The sequence below is a fragment of the Stegodyphus dumicola genome, chromosome 6 (assembly GCF_044657685.1).
Source record: "Stegodyphus dumicola isolate Sdum_Otavi_A_Nest chromosome 6, ASM4465768v1".
NCBI lineage: Eukaryota > Metazoa > Arthropoda > Arachnida > Araneae > Eresidae > Stegodyphus > Stegodyphus dumicola.
Genome location: NC_140773.1, coordinates 227,765,774 through 227,780,828, shown reverse-complemented (window position 1 = coordinate 227,780,828; position 15,055 = coordinate 227,765,774). Strand labels below are relative to the sequence as shown.

Below are 15,055 nucleotides of genomic sequence, written 5' to 3'. Positions count from 1 at the left end.
TTTAAAAATCATACACATATGACTTTCCTTCTATCATTTTCTCAAGGAAATGTAATAAATTTGCCATTGCGATGTTTCGCACAGTGGAAAGGCTGAAAATCATACACAGATGACTTTCTTTCTATCATTTTCTCAAGGAAATGTAATACATTTGCAATGTGTACCATTTTGTCATTGCAATGTTTCAGTTTTGCACAGTGGAAGGCTGATGTTCTCAAACATTCTGTATACAAAAACATAAGGACAACATGAATTTTATTTGAAAAAAGGGCAAATCAAATTTTTATATGGAAACATAGGACCAAAAAGTTATTAATGCAGGAATGTTTGTTATCTGCTTTATTTACTGGAGCACAAACTGCCACTGAATACTGCAGCTTTATTTAGAAAAATGTTTTCTAATAGCAAAATTGCTAAGAAATATTGAAGTGCAAGGACCAAAATGGCTGAAGTTTTTAAAGAAATGGGTATGAAAAATAAATCGTCTATTATTGATTGCATTAAAACAGTGTTATTCTATGTCTCTATGGAAAGAAGCAATATTACCGATTCAAAACTGTATCCAAGTGTTTCTTTTTTTAATCCAGTGTTAAAACAGATTATTAAAATTTATGAGAAAATTCAATTCCTCTGAATAATTCCTTAGAATGTGGTGCCAATAATGCACTAGTAATGGTAGAAGATTGGTTTTCCAGTTTTACTTCATTTAGTCATGAAAGATAATGATATTGATGTTGCAATTCGTTAATTACTGTCAAGATTTTACAGTTTACAATTAGAAAACTTGAATAAAGTTTCAAAACCAGCTAGAATTGACACCCAGTGGAGATTAATTGGAAAACTGAAAGATGCTGTTGGAATTTTAAAGGATATTGAACTGTCTAGAATAATATTGGCCATCCTGGACAATTTGTCAAAGTAATGCAGAGTGGAGAGGATTTTCAGTATTGTTGCAAAAACAAAGACTAAATTTAGATCTAATATTAGTGATAACACATCAGAAAAACTTTTATTACAAAACCAGGCCTACTTGGCAATTGCTATGAGCAAAATTATGAAGTTTTTTTAAGGAAAACCTGCCATTGTTGATAGCATTTGTATAAAAACTGATTAAAGTTTTTTTTTTGTTTTTGTTTTTGTTAAAAGATGCAATTAATAAAAATGCTTTTTACATGTAAGTATTTTTGTACTGTTAACTCATTATTAAAAAATATATTTTTATCATTAAAAACTCTTTTTGTTATTGAGAAAAATCTCCTGATTTTTGAGTTTCATAGGTTGGCAAGTATATATCTTGTTAAGTTGCTTAAAGCTTGTCTTTAAGTTGCTTCAAAAAGTGCCATGTTTATTCTGTGGGTAAAATATATATTAGTCTCTCAAAACTAAAAGGTGGCTAAAAATAGTGATGGGATTTGTTATTTATCTTGTTATACTGTTGATTTGAAATATTTTTAACATCCCAGAGAAGTATTAATGTCTTCATTCTGTGGTTTATGTCAAAAGTTCTATATTCACAGTGTCTGAAATTTTCCTATGAAAATATGATGTTCAGTGGCATATCAAATTGAGTCACTTGAAATGTAAATTTTATTTTTGTATTTTAATAATACTCACAAAAAGTGTTATAACATTAACAAAATATATTGAACTTTTATAATCTGACATTGAAGGAAGCAGAAAAGTTCTCAACAGTAAAAATCAGCGGTACATATTATTGCAACTATCTTGGCGCAGTTTGGCTACATTTTTTATTTAAGAAGAAAGGTGATGTCATAATTGCAAGAAAGTTATTATGTGCATATTTTATATTTTAAGTAGGTAGCTATCTTAAAAATCAATGAATAAATGTAAAAAGCGAGTTTTTGTTTATTTTGCTGTAGTAAAACTTTTGCAGGAATCATTGCAAAAACAAATTTAAAACAATTGTTCCCTTTACTGATTTTGCAGCAAAATGCAGTATTCATGTGGAAATTTTAAAGCAGTTTCTTCATTGCAGTTAAATTTCATAAACAGATGTTTTAAGCAGATAGCAGACTTGTTGCCTATCTAGAGAAACTAAGCTTCGCAACAACAAAGATGCTTTTAATATTGCGAATTAAATCATGCTTAATCCACTCTGGAATTTATTCGAGGAAATAAGTGTTTAAGATTTACTTCGTAATTTTTAATACAGATATTTTGAGTTTTTATGTATTTTTGCTTTCTCACGAAGTGAGAACTGAATTAATTGAACGAGAAGTACTGAATCGTCTGTGAAAAACTTTTTGTTTGCTTAATTTCTTTTATACACCATTCTAAATTTATTATAGTATTTGAAAGAACATGTGGCAAAGATTAGATAATTCTTCAAATGATATAAATTTTGTGCATTCTGAGTTATAATATGAACGAAATATAACACTGTTAAATGAACCTAGCGCCAAAGTGTCTCTATGGGAAACAAATATAGTGAATTTTAAAGAGTGTATTTATTCTATTGTGATTTATGCACTATTGACAAAGTACATTTGATTCAATCCAATAAGTTTAAATGAAATGCAAGAAAAAATGCGTATAATTTAATATTCCGTACAAGGAAGTCATGTGGTGTACACATCAGATTTTTTATTTTATGTTTTCATTTTCAAATTGATTACTCTTAATTATTATTATAATTATTTTTATGTGGCCTTTGTTGCATTTGTAGTAGATCAGTTATAAAATCTTCTATGCACAAAACAAATTCATTTTCATACTTCATTAATGGTTAATCAGTAAAAGACAAAAGCAGTGTTCACTAACAGGACATTTGACTGATATGCCATTAATACAATGACGCACATTAACAAAATATATGTTCTCGGTCCATGCCTGCAACACCAGTTCTGTTCCTCAGTTTGACAAGATTAATCTTTTCATTATATGAGTTATTTGCACATAGTTCCCCAAAATCTGATATTCAGCAGCATTAAGCTTTAAGGAGTTCCGGAATGAGTTAATATGTCCAATTCACTTTTGTGGAAACACAAAATGTTGCAATGTGTGGTAATCCTGTATGCTGGAAAGGATCTAATGTGTTTAGATTTCCATTACAATTTGGAAAAAAATCCACCGTTATTATTATTTTTTTTAATATCCTAAATAGAAATGTAAGAAACAATTTTCTTTTTATAGGTACTATTACTTATTGAAGGTAAAGCCCATGCTTATGTGTTTCCAAGTAAGGGCTGTAAAAAATGGGATACTTGTGCTCCGGAAGCTTTGCTGCATGCATTTGGAGGCAAACTGACAGATATTCATGGACAACCTTTGCAATATCATGCACAAGTTGAGCATGTTAATTCCTCTGGTGTTTTAGCAACATACTTAGAATCTGTACATGACTGGTATGTTAAAAACATTCCTAAGGAAACTAAGGAATCTTTATGAATTATTTATAAAAAAAAAAAAAAATAAGATTGCATATTTATATATAAATTGATTATAAATATTAGATGTTCATATTTTTTTGTATTGGATGTTGCTTTTAAATATTTGATATATAAGTACATGTGTTTATTTTTATTTTGCATTAGATAAATTATGTTTAAATGATAATTATAATAGGAAAGAAAAAATCATATTTTATACAAATTCTTTCCTCCCTCCCCCACTGGGAAAGGAAAGAAACAAACATTTTCATCTTTAAACCATACAAAGTTATTTGAATTTTTATTTGATAATTGTAGTTTAAATTCTGAACACATTTTTAAACCCTTATCGTTCACCATATCACTTTAAAATTTGCATCATAAAAATGAAAAAGTGAAACTGTATGTGTAATTTCTAAAATGTTTTTCATACTATATAGAAAGTTGGCTGCTTAGTATTTATATGGAACAGTATAAAGTCAGAAATCTAGACATTCAGTGACTGGAATAATCTCAAGTAATCTATAATCCAGAACTCTTATAGGCTTTTTTCCCTATCTGATATGGGTGTAACAGCAGCCGAGTGGTAAAATCGCTGAACACAGGTAGTTCGGTCCAAGGTTTGAATCTTGCTAATGGACTGGCTGCATGAGTGTTTTCCATGACTTTCCGTATGTGTAGCATGTATATATGAGCTGGTTTTCTTTTGAAAGTCCTCCGCAAAAGCATTCCTCCTCCTAGGGAGATAGTCTTTGAGGCTTTGCCATAATCACATCTTTAGGCAGAATACTTTTTTGAAGAAATAAGTTTTAAGTACTTTTATCTGTTGGCAAACTGCAAAACTCATTTCAATAAAAAAAATTTGATTAGATGGAAAGCATAGTTCTATTACGGAAAATGCCAAACCAAACTGTTGATCAGAGAATATGTCTAACAATGAAAAGTGTGAAGTGATATGGTTTTAAGGAAAAATAACTGCAATTTTTTCGACTATTTAAATATGTCTTAAGTGAAGACGATATAACTGAAGTCTTTATTGTGATCGTGATGTTCCAGTCTTTAACGAACAAACAGTACGGTTTTAAATCTAGATGATCTTGTGATTGATAGTGCAAATGATAAGAGAAATAGTAGAGAATGCATACACAAAAACTGCTTAATATAAATTAATCTTTTAAATACTGTTAGATCATATAATTAAAGGAATTAAAATTATATTAACTGCTGTTATAAATTAACTGTGCAATTAAAATCATTTTGTATTTGATACTTTTCTAATTTATCTATTAAATCAAATACTAGATTGCATTTAACAGTGTGATGACTGCCAGGCTGTAACACAAAATCTACTTTTATCTTCTGTTAAATTTCTTCTGTTCAATGTAACATTAAAAAAATAAAACTGTATTTATTTGCATGATTACTGAATTTTATTATAATGCATTCATAAGTCTCAAGAGTAATGATTTTAAAGTTTACAATTGAAGACCTAGGGGGAAAACTCTTTGTCTTTTTTATGTGTGAAATTTGAAGTAATAATGTCACCATTTAGCAGGCAATAGGAATATCCTCTACGTTATGAATCATATTTGCAACTGCAATTGAGGAAAGATTTTCCATACTGTAGAAAAACATTTTTTGTCCATGCTTCAAGAGGGATGAAGCATTTATGTTTAACTTCCTTTATCAGACTTATTCATGTTCCTTTTCTTCTAATAGCTTATTGGTTTCATCTATCATCACATCAGTAATGCTCGGAAACATGGATGTTTTCTGCCACAGGGAAGAAAAGGTTATGAAAGTTTTTAAAGAAACCACATGTCGCCTTTTCAATAACTTTCTTAGATTTGTGATAGTAAAAAACAAATTCTCAAAGCTTTTAATAAACTTAAGGAATTATAATATCCAAAATCATTATTTTGTCAGATCTTTACTTGCATAATGCATCTTGTTCTCGCCGAGTATGTTGTTTCCAATACGGGCAATGTAATGATATGCAAGTTTCTGTAAATGCATTTGCTTCATTTTGTGGCACTACAAAAATTATGGGGGAAAAAAAAAAAGAGAGAGAGAGAGAGAGAATCTTTTGGTCATTGACAGAATAGCAGTTGTAGATTGCAGAGGAAGACATACTAACTGAAAACATGCAAGACCTGAGTAAGCGATTTTTCAAATAATTGAATTTATGAGCTCCTTCAAAAAGGAAAAAGTTTCATTATTTCTTTAAAAAGAGTCGGAAGATATACCTGCCAAGAGTTAACATCACAAAATCTAGTATAAAGCAAATAATCCGAACAATGCACTGTCATATGTAAAATTCAGACATTTTTAATTCTAAATTTAACATCGGATTTAATTACACAGGAAAGGACACTTGTATTGCGATATATTAAAAGGAGAGAATTTGGAGAATAAAAGGAGAAATTTGCTGAAATATAAGAAAACGCAAAACTGATTTAAGATCTAAAAAATAAAATGATGGAAAAAGAACTTCATTTGAGGAAAAGCCAATTGACAGTAATGGAACAGAAGAAACTGGATAAAAAAAAAAGAATTTTAGTAAACTAAAAAAATGAAAAATCGTTTCTCTCCTATTTTGTCTACTTAGTAAAAATGATACAAAATTGTATATAATATATATTGTTCATAATACCCTACCCATTTCTTTAGATAAAAGATGTAGATAAGGAAGATTTAATTAGATAAGGAATTGTAGTTTTCCTGTCAATGGATATAAAGGTTTTACCCTTGGGACTTTATGCATATTTTAGTACATTATCAGATAGAAAATCAGAGTTGTTATAAATTTGTTGATCTTTCACTGCTTGTTACAGTTCAACAACACTTTATGTATTCATATACATGTACATAATCATATTTTTAGAAAAAAATTATTTATGTAATGCAATCTTATTTTAAGCTTATACATTTAAAAATGTTTGTAGTGTTAAATTTATTTAAAAAATATAAATATTTTCTAAACCTTTTTTTGATAAATATATACCAATAATAAAACTTATTTAAAAGTTAAAAATGTTATGAATTTTATTGCAGAAAACAAGACTTACTGGAACTTTTACTTCTGTCCATAATTTAACAGCCTTTAAATTTCTTTTCAGTTACATTTGAAAATAATTCAAAACTGATAACAGGAGGAAAAAAATTAATTGGAAAAAACAATAAATAATACATAACAAACACATTCCTCAAGATTTTAAACTATGCAACTTAGCTGTATTTTCATAAATATACTGGAAAATACAATGGCATTATTCTGTCTTTAACTTAAAAGTTTATAATTTTCTTGTAAGGTAAGCCTCATAGCAATATTTGGCATTGTCCTCACCTAACAATCTACCGAATTTTGTTAGTTACCTAGTTTTATAATAGATGGCATCACCTCTTTTTCAGACAATATTTTGTTTGTAAAAGTAATGTTTATGCTTATTGTTTCACTCACATGCAATTTTTTTGTTGAATTTGCGAAGCACTTTTAAAATTCTTAAGGGAGATAAATTTTTTATTTGTATAATTTTGTATATTTTTTTAGATTGTTCTACTACAAATTCCCTCTTTAATTATATTATTTCTGATATTATGTTGTAGTATATGCTATGTACACAGTTGCAGTTATTATATTGTAGAGGGATTTCCTTGCTTGGATTCCAAATTACTAAATAATTTAAATGATTTGGTTTATTCTTCAATCCTGCAAGGACAGGTTTAAAAAAAAAATTAGCCTATTTATATATAGTTTTTAAATTTTTTTTTTTTATATTTATATAAAATTGTTCAGAGCATCAGTATTTCAGAAGCCTTTTGCTGCTATTCGCAAGAGGTGGTATGGACAACCTCGAATGAATATTAATTGGATTATGCAATTTGATAAATGATGTTTACACATTATTACATCTCCAACACATTATTTGCATTGTTTGAAGAAGATAATTATTTTTTTCCATTCTATACCTTTGCTTATAAAGTATCCATTTATACAATTAAAAATACCCTTTCCAGTATTATTCCTGCATTCTAAAATAGCAATCTATGAAATATTTATGTCTCTTTTCTTTGCTATAATGTGTCATTACATTTGTTATCATTACTTCCATCAGTACAACAAAAGATGCACTTATTTTACAATATCAGCAGTGGTATTTTCTCCAAGCATTTTCACAATTGCTTTTGGTATGGCAACAGCAAAATTTTTTTTGCCAAGGCAGAATGCAGAAACATTGCATTGAAAAGTTATTTCGAATGGTCCAAAACTGAAATCGGTAGATCGTGTTCAATTAAAAATCTAACAAAATAGCATTTGGCTTTTATAGTATCCATTTAATCATCTTTATGAAGAAATTTGTCATTTCTTTATATTTTACAGTGTTAATCTGTAATAGTGAGGAGTCTATGTAAATATATTTATTGATTTTAACTTTCTATTTTCTATACAAGTTACTTTGAGAGAGGATTGATTATCTTGACCTTTAGTGTTTGACATTACAGGTGTAATATGAAAATTTAGAAATTGTTTAGTACATTTGAGTTTTTATCCAAAGTACAGTAATGGCATAATAGTAGAGCAAGCTTTTGCAGCTATTTAAATTAGGCAACATTAAAGTATCCATGTAACATTTTGAAACTTCTTTACAAAGCTTTTAATGAAATAACTATATAACTTTTGAAAATATACACACACAAAACAAACAAAATATTTATAAACCCAGATTTATTTAGATTTACAACAAACTTTACAATGTGAAAGTATCAGGAACTCAAGAAATGTTTTACCATGAAAACAAATACAATAAATGTTATATATTGTGAATTTCATCATTTCAGAACAAAATGATGTTATAATATGTAAAACACATTCCATTTTATGATCAAAATGTCATTTTGTTAAATACAAAAATTACAGGAAAATAACACTGTACAAATAATCCACAGCAAATAACTTAGCCCAAGAGCCAATTTCTGTGGATGTGATTCATTGTGCAACAATAAATGACAAAAATCAAAGATATGATTAACAGCTGTGGCCATGCTTCCATATTTTACACTTATTAACCATGAGATGCAAAACATAACAAATGAATATTTTATACAAACAAACACTTTAGTACAGCATATTGAATAGTACCCATTTAGGAAAAGATACAAAAATATTACAGTTCATTATATTAACAAACGTATTTACGGTGTCTTCATAAGGCCATATATAATCTTATAGAAAGGATGGAAAGAGTCACTTATCTAAAAATCATAGGTCAAGTTAAATACATTTGGAAATACAAAATGCAGCACCAATATTTCAAGTCAGTTCATCAGTTTTAGACAATCACAAGAAACTTATGCAAGCTATTGCCTAGGTATTCGAGTGCGTAAGTAGACATTTTTCTCTAAGCAGCCTTAAGTGAGTGAAAAATACAGCTATACATTGTACTCATTTAGTTTCACCTATACAAATATAAATTTTATACATTTCACTTTTGAAAGCAAATTGTGATTGGAACTTTTTTTCTGCAATATTTATCATGTTTTGTCTCCAAAAATAAACAATAGCAGTTTTGGTATGGACTGATTCCATTATTTTACAAATTGAAATAATAGTAGTTTATCCTTCATTTATCCTAGGCAGTGGTATGGACTTGCAAGATTGGCCTTCCACCCATTAGGCTAGTTTCCCTTAAGAAGCTCTCATTCAAGAAAGTTTCCTTCCTTTTTCACTTTTGCCATAATTATTCTAATCCATTCATATTTCTTAATAATGAAATTTATCTTTGGGCATTAAATAGCATAAAAAATTTACAGAATTTTTTTAGCTCACCATACTATATAAAATAACATATTTGAGATATTCTTTGTACACCAACAAAACATGTTCAATGTAAAAAATCAGAATTTCATTTTTTAACAACTTCCAACATTGGAAAAAAACTTGTAACATCCAACATTATGAATTACTTATTGCTACATCTTTACAAATATAAAAATATCTCTTCTGAAAAGCTAGATTTACTACAGTTTATATTCTTTGAAATTACTTAATATCATATGAATTTTTAGACTTAATTTCACTATGCACATAAGCATAATACCAACTTGAGAATCAGCTGCTTTTAATATATGTGCAAGTAGCCTGAAAAATTCTGAATAGAAATTAAAAAAAAAAAAAAAAAAAAAAAAAAAAAAAAAAAAAAAAAATTCTAATTATATTTACAGGAACTAAATACATTTTATATCACATCAAGCATGCAGTACTTTGATTAAATGTATAAAACAGTGAAATTCGGTTTTTTTATACGGCAAAAATGAGCTTAATATTCAGTACAATTTATAAATTATGAAAGATGATGGATCCAAGAACCACTGAATAATTTTTAAAATGTAATAATGCTATACAAACTTCTAAACAATTAGTTTTTTATTTATATTTTCTCTATAAGAAATATAATTTACCATTATGTTAAATTATCAAAAGTTTAACAGGTATAATGCAGATGTTTGTATAGAATAATTTCCCTAGAATAAATGATTAAATAATCACTATAAATGCCATTAAAATTTGCCAGCTGCAATTTGCATTTGCCAAAAACAATTGCTTTGTTTCACACAATTCTGCTTTCAAAAGTTAAAACCAATTTTCACTGGAAAATATATAAAACCTAAATGTTTAGACATTTCAGAATTAAATTTTTATCTCATATAACCTATCTAGTCTTTTTATGTAACCATAATACCAGACAAAATTTTTTAAAATAAAATTTTATATTTTATCTTTTCCTAAAGATTATTAAAATTTTCTTACTTTGGAGATCCAATTAAATAAAAATCAACATGTACATATTTTTACAGCTTAAAAATTTTAGAATGCCTCACAATATAAATTTTAGATGTAATAACATAGTCAATACATAGGTATGAAAGAAATTGACATATTCTTGGCAACACTATTGAGTTACTAATTTATTCAACACTTTGCTGGAACAACTTTATATTACTTCTTAATCACATTATTAACAACAGACCAAAACACAGTTAAAACAATAACAAAACACAAAGTAACATTAATTTCTTTGTACATTTAAAAATTTTTAATTGTACAGTTTGATTTTCAAGTAGGTTCAGACAAAAGCTGTTGAAGTAAGCTTTTCTTCTGATCAGCTGGCTTTGGCTCTTCCACCTGTGCCTTAACAGAAAATCATAAAATAATTATTTTATATATATAATTTATAATACAAATCAATTTTAATAAATTCTTTGCAGTCCCTTTTTCTTACTATACACAAAAGTGGAAGTCTCCACAGCTTTCTCCAAGTACAAACATATCCATCTACTGGGCATATCCACTTAAACTGATGTACTAATCCATCAGTGGTTAAGTACTATGGTAGTTTCTTATAAAGGCCTCAATTCCTTACATAAGGTAACTAACTATTACTCCATTAAAACATTCTATCTCTATATAAAAGCAAATTCCATTATATGAAGGGAAAGAGTTTAACAGTTTATTATTATACTGTTTTGTATTTTATTCATTTCTGTGTATTAATTATTGCGTTGCTCAATAAGAAGCAATAAGAAAATCTACTTTTGTTTTATAAAGAGTAAATAAATAAACTGCTCAAAACAAAAGATATTGTAAGTTTTATATGAAATAAAGATATAGGCGAAATTTTTTTTGTCGAGAATGAAAGAAGAGAATCACAAATGAAAATTTTCTGATTTTCAAACTGTGGAGTATGATAATTTTGAGTTCGACGTCAAAAACGTCACTTCAGCGGCAGCGAATGAAATTTGACTTTCAACTGAATAAAAGACAATGAAGACAAGGATGATCGGCATTCAGTGACTGCTTTGCTTCGATGAGTACGATGTCTGAGCGAAGTCATTTAACCAATCCAGTAGCTTGGAGAGTTGTTGGTAGGCTAGAAGGGGGCCAAACTCAAGCCGAAGTAGCGCAAGCCATTGGAGTGTCACAAAGTGCGATTTCCACGATCTGGAACCGTTTTTTGGAAACTGGACTGGAAGTGCAGGCCGAAGACCAGGACAAGGTCATAGACTAGCAACAACGCCCAATGAAGATCGTTATTTAGTGTTAACAGCTCAGAGACGCCAAAATATGAATGCTTCTCTTCTCCAACACCACCTTTGCTCGGCTACTGGCACCACGGTTTCAACTCGGACTGTCCGAAACCGGCTCCATGGTGTAGGTCTGTATGCTCGCCGACTGATGGTATGTGTTAGACTAACATCAAGGCATCGTCGCAACCGCAGGGACTGGGCAACAGAGCATGTGAACTGGAGGACAAATGAATGGAGCAATGTTCTTTTTTCTGACGAGTCCCATTTTTCTGTTCATCCTCATAATAGGTGTATTTTCATCTGGAGGGACCGTGGTAGTAGGAATAATCCTGCATTCGTGCACGAAAATGTCAGATTTGGCGTTAGGGAAGTGTTGGTGTATGGTGGCATCTCCATTGACAGGCGCACAGACCTCTACATCATTCGAGATGGACCTCTGACTGGTCGCCGATATAGGGATGAGATCCTCAGACCTATTGTAGTCCCTTATGCTGCAGCAATCGGAAATGATTTCATTTTAATGGACGATAACTACAGGCCACATCGTGCTAACCTGGTGGAGGATTTCCTTTTCGAGGAAGGAATAGTACAAATGGAATGGCCAGCATGTTTTTTCCAGACATGAATCCAATACAGCGCGTTTGGGATACTCTAGGAAGACGAGTTGCTGGCCGCCAACCACCCCCACAAACTCTCCAAGAACTGGAAAGAGCTCTTCTGGAAGAGTGGGACAGAATAACCCCAACTCGTGATTAATAGCCTCATTGACTCCATGCCTCAAAGGTGTTCAACGTTGCTGGCCGTCCGTGGAAACCATATGCTCTACTGAAAAATGATTTCCTTTGAAGAAAACACCTTTTCTTAATTCTTTTTTTTTTCCCCTCATATGCACAATAAAATGCATTTTTTTTCTGCCAAACGTGTCATTTATTCTCATATAACCTACTACATCTGTCGACACTGTATCAATCAGCTAAAAAGTTTCCCAGCCACAATATCCACCTAAAAACGCAATATCCTTTAATTAATTGTTTTGAGCAGTGTATTAATTTTAACACAATTTCATGACTATTGTACTTGAAATATATTTGATTCCTGCTGATTGCCACAGTTTTTAATGAAAGACTTTCAAAACACTGAACTTATAATGTGCTATTCAAAATTTCAAAGATGTTTTAATTTCAGGACTTATTTTCACTCTATTTTATCCAAAATATCTATACCTCTAAAGAAGCAAAGTGTGCAAATATCCAATATGACAGCTTATTATTAAGAGAAAGTCTCGTCTCAAAATTTTGAGTTTCCAAATTAGCTACATCATCAGTATTTAAAAGTCATATGATAGGATTTACGTAGAAATGATGCAGTCCAGAAAAACTCATTACTTTTTTTTTTAAGAACAGATAGGGAAAGTACTCTTAAATGGGAACAAGATGCTATTGCTAATTTAAATTAAAATTTTATTTACACAACTTTTATCTAACATATTTTTACATCCATATATATATATATATAAATGAATAAACACAAAGTAAAAAATGGTTCAAAATCTAATCCAAATGCATGTGGACAGCAGCAAAACATGATGGTAATAATGCAAATAAAATAAAAAAAAAAAAATACATTTAAAATTCATTAAATATTCAATTCAGAATAAATCACATGTAAATCATCATTTCATTGTAATTATTAATGGCAATGATGTGATCAATGTACCTGTAAGCAAATAAAAAAATTCCAGCAAAATTTAAAAATGAGATATCTATTCATAAACTTGGAATTTTTTTTTTATTGATAAACCATATTTAACTTCAGAAGACTCCTTTGGGCAAACGTTAACATCTGAACCCTTTGAGACTTTTGTCCTTTTAACTCCTATTCTCAGTTCATCATATCAATTGTTAATCAATCTTAATGACTTAACTTCATATATTAAACATAACTTTCTTCTCAATTATGCCTCATGAAATTCAACAACAAAATCACAAAATATTTAAAAATAGCATATCTTTAGAATTTCAAATAGAGGATGTTACTATGATGTTGTCCTGATTTGCTATATTATTTAAAAATAATGCATAACAATAGCATTTGGCAGCAACATAATTTTATTTGAAAAGTGATATGGACAAAAAAGTGAGGATGATTTAACAGCTTCCTTGCATATCTGCCTAAATACTTAAGATGACGACATACTGGCCTTTTTTGTGGAAGATTTACAGGTAAATTGAGACAACAATAAAAAAAGAAGGAAAAATTTTTCCACCATAACAGATAATCAATAATGTAATGTGTGCCAAATAAGAAAATTTTTACAGCAACTCTGTTACTTTTACCCTATATTTTATGATAACAAAAAGGTTATAGAACAAAATGGTGTTTTATGCAATTCGATGAAATTATATTTTTGTATTGCTGCATCTACATTTATCATAAAAAAATGCAGAGCTCTGCAGATGATCCAACACATGTATTTTATTGTTGCTGACTCATCTTTTCAAAAGTTTTGAACAACATAAAATGTACAATTTATAAGTTTAAAGGAAACAAAAGTAAGTATTGGAATTTTTCTATATTTTGTAGATATATAATAACTTTTAATGTATTTGCACTTGATTTATTTTTTAATTATAATGCAGGCAAGTTTGTGAACTATTGTTGAATCCAAACTTCCTTCAGTCTTAAATGTTGGTACCAAACGCCACTGCAATGCAGCAAAAGCAACCATGTGATTTGTTATTAATAATTGTTATATTTGCTCTGTCAATGTATATAGAGTATGTGATGAGTCAAGATATACTGCATATTGTAATGATGCATAATGAGTTATGCTTTTTTCTGAGTACCCTGAAAGCTATGAGAAGCTTTCGTGTGAGAATTTTGATTATTGATAAAGTATATATGTTACAGTCTACTAGAGTATTTAATTATTGTATTTTATAGTAGGACCACACCCTTATTATTATATGAATGAATAGAGCAGAAAATCATTGCAGATAAAATAATTACGTGCAAATTAAATAAAACTTACCCTTGGACTTGTGACAACAGGCTGTGATGAAGATTCAAGGCTGTTGGGTATATTCAGCAATGTATGAGAATACAAACTCTGTGACGTGGATTGCCCATCTGCATAGATATTTAAAACAATTTTCAATTTCAGAATTTTACATAAAAAGAGATAAGACCATAGCAATCAATATAAACATCAAATAAAATAATAGCTGAAAAATAAATACTAAAGGTAATATTAATTATATTGTGATGCTGCAAAAGTTTTGATGACATTTGAGTCCTCTCGAATTTTTTGATTAATAACTCATTGAAATAAGTCTGAAATAATAAAGAAGTATTCGAACTGCTCTTCTTTAACATAATACATTCAATCAAAAAATAAAACTTGATATGTAATGGAAAGATAATCATATCAGCTGTTCAGCAGGGCCTTATTTATTCCATAAAGCACACTTTCCACCTATTATATATTTTTTTAATGCATACTCAGTCAAAGAATGGAAGATTACATACTTTTCACTGTGAAAAGTTGGAGAAAATTCCTATCAAGCTCGAGCCACTCATTC

At 29.3% G+C, this 15,055-nt stretch overlaps 2 protein-coding genes across 12 annotated transcripts in view; one reads left to right on the top strand and one right to left on the bottom strand.

Moving 5' to 3' along the window:
• The window catches only part of LOC118185909 (3'(2'),5'-bisphosphate nucleotidase 1), a 47,953-nt gene extending 33,567 nt beyond the window's left edge, over nucleotides 1-14,386 (top strand). For 3 of the 4 annotated variants that reach the window (XM_035355872.2, XM_035355871.2, XM_085819617.1), the window contains 2 exons: nucleotides 3,154-3,365; nucleotides 5,109-8,542. In XM_035355872.2, coding sequence (XP_035211763.1) covers nucleotides 3,154-3,365; nucleotides 5,109-5,331 — 435 coding nt within the window. In that variant the 3' untranslated portion in view covers nucleotides 5,332-8,542. Of the gene's footprint in view, nucleotides 1-3,153; nucleotides 3,366-5,108; nucleotides 8,543-14,113 lie in introns of those variants that run through there. The other variant, XM_035355873.2, reaches the window with a different exon arrangement.
• Nucleotides 8,099-15,055, bottom strand: part of LOC118185908 (uncharacterized) — a 180,055-nt gene continuing 173,098 nt past the window's right edge. For all 8 annotated transcript variants that reach the window (XM_085819615.1, XM_085819611.1, XM_085819613.1 and 5 more), the window contains 2 exons: nucleotides 14,506-14,603; nucleotides 8,099-10,578 (listed from right to left, as the gene is read on the bottom strand). In XM_085819615.1, the coding sequence (XP_085675741.1) occupies nucleotides 10,504-10,578; nucleotides 14,506-14,603 (173 nt within the window). In that variant the 3' untranslated portion in view covers nucleotides 8,099-10,503. The remainder of the gene's footprint in view (nucleotides 10,579-14,505; nucleotides 14,604-15,055) is intronic.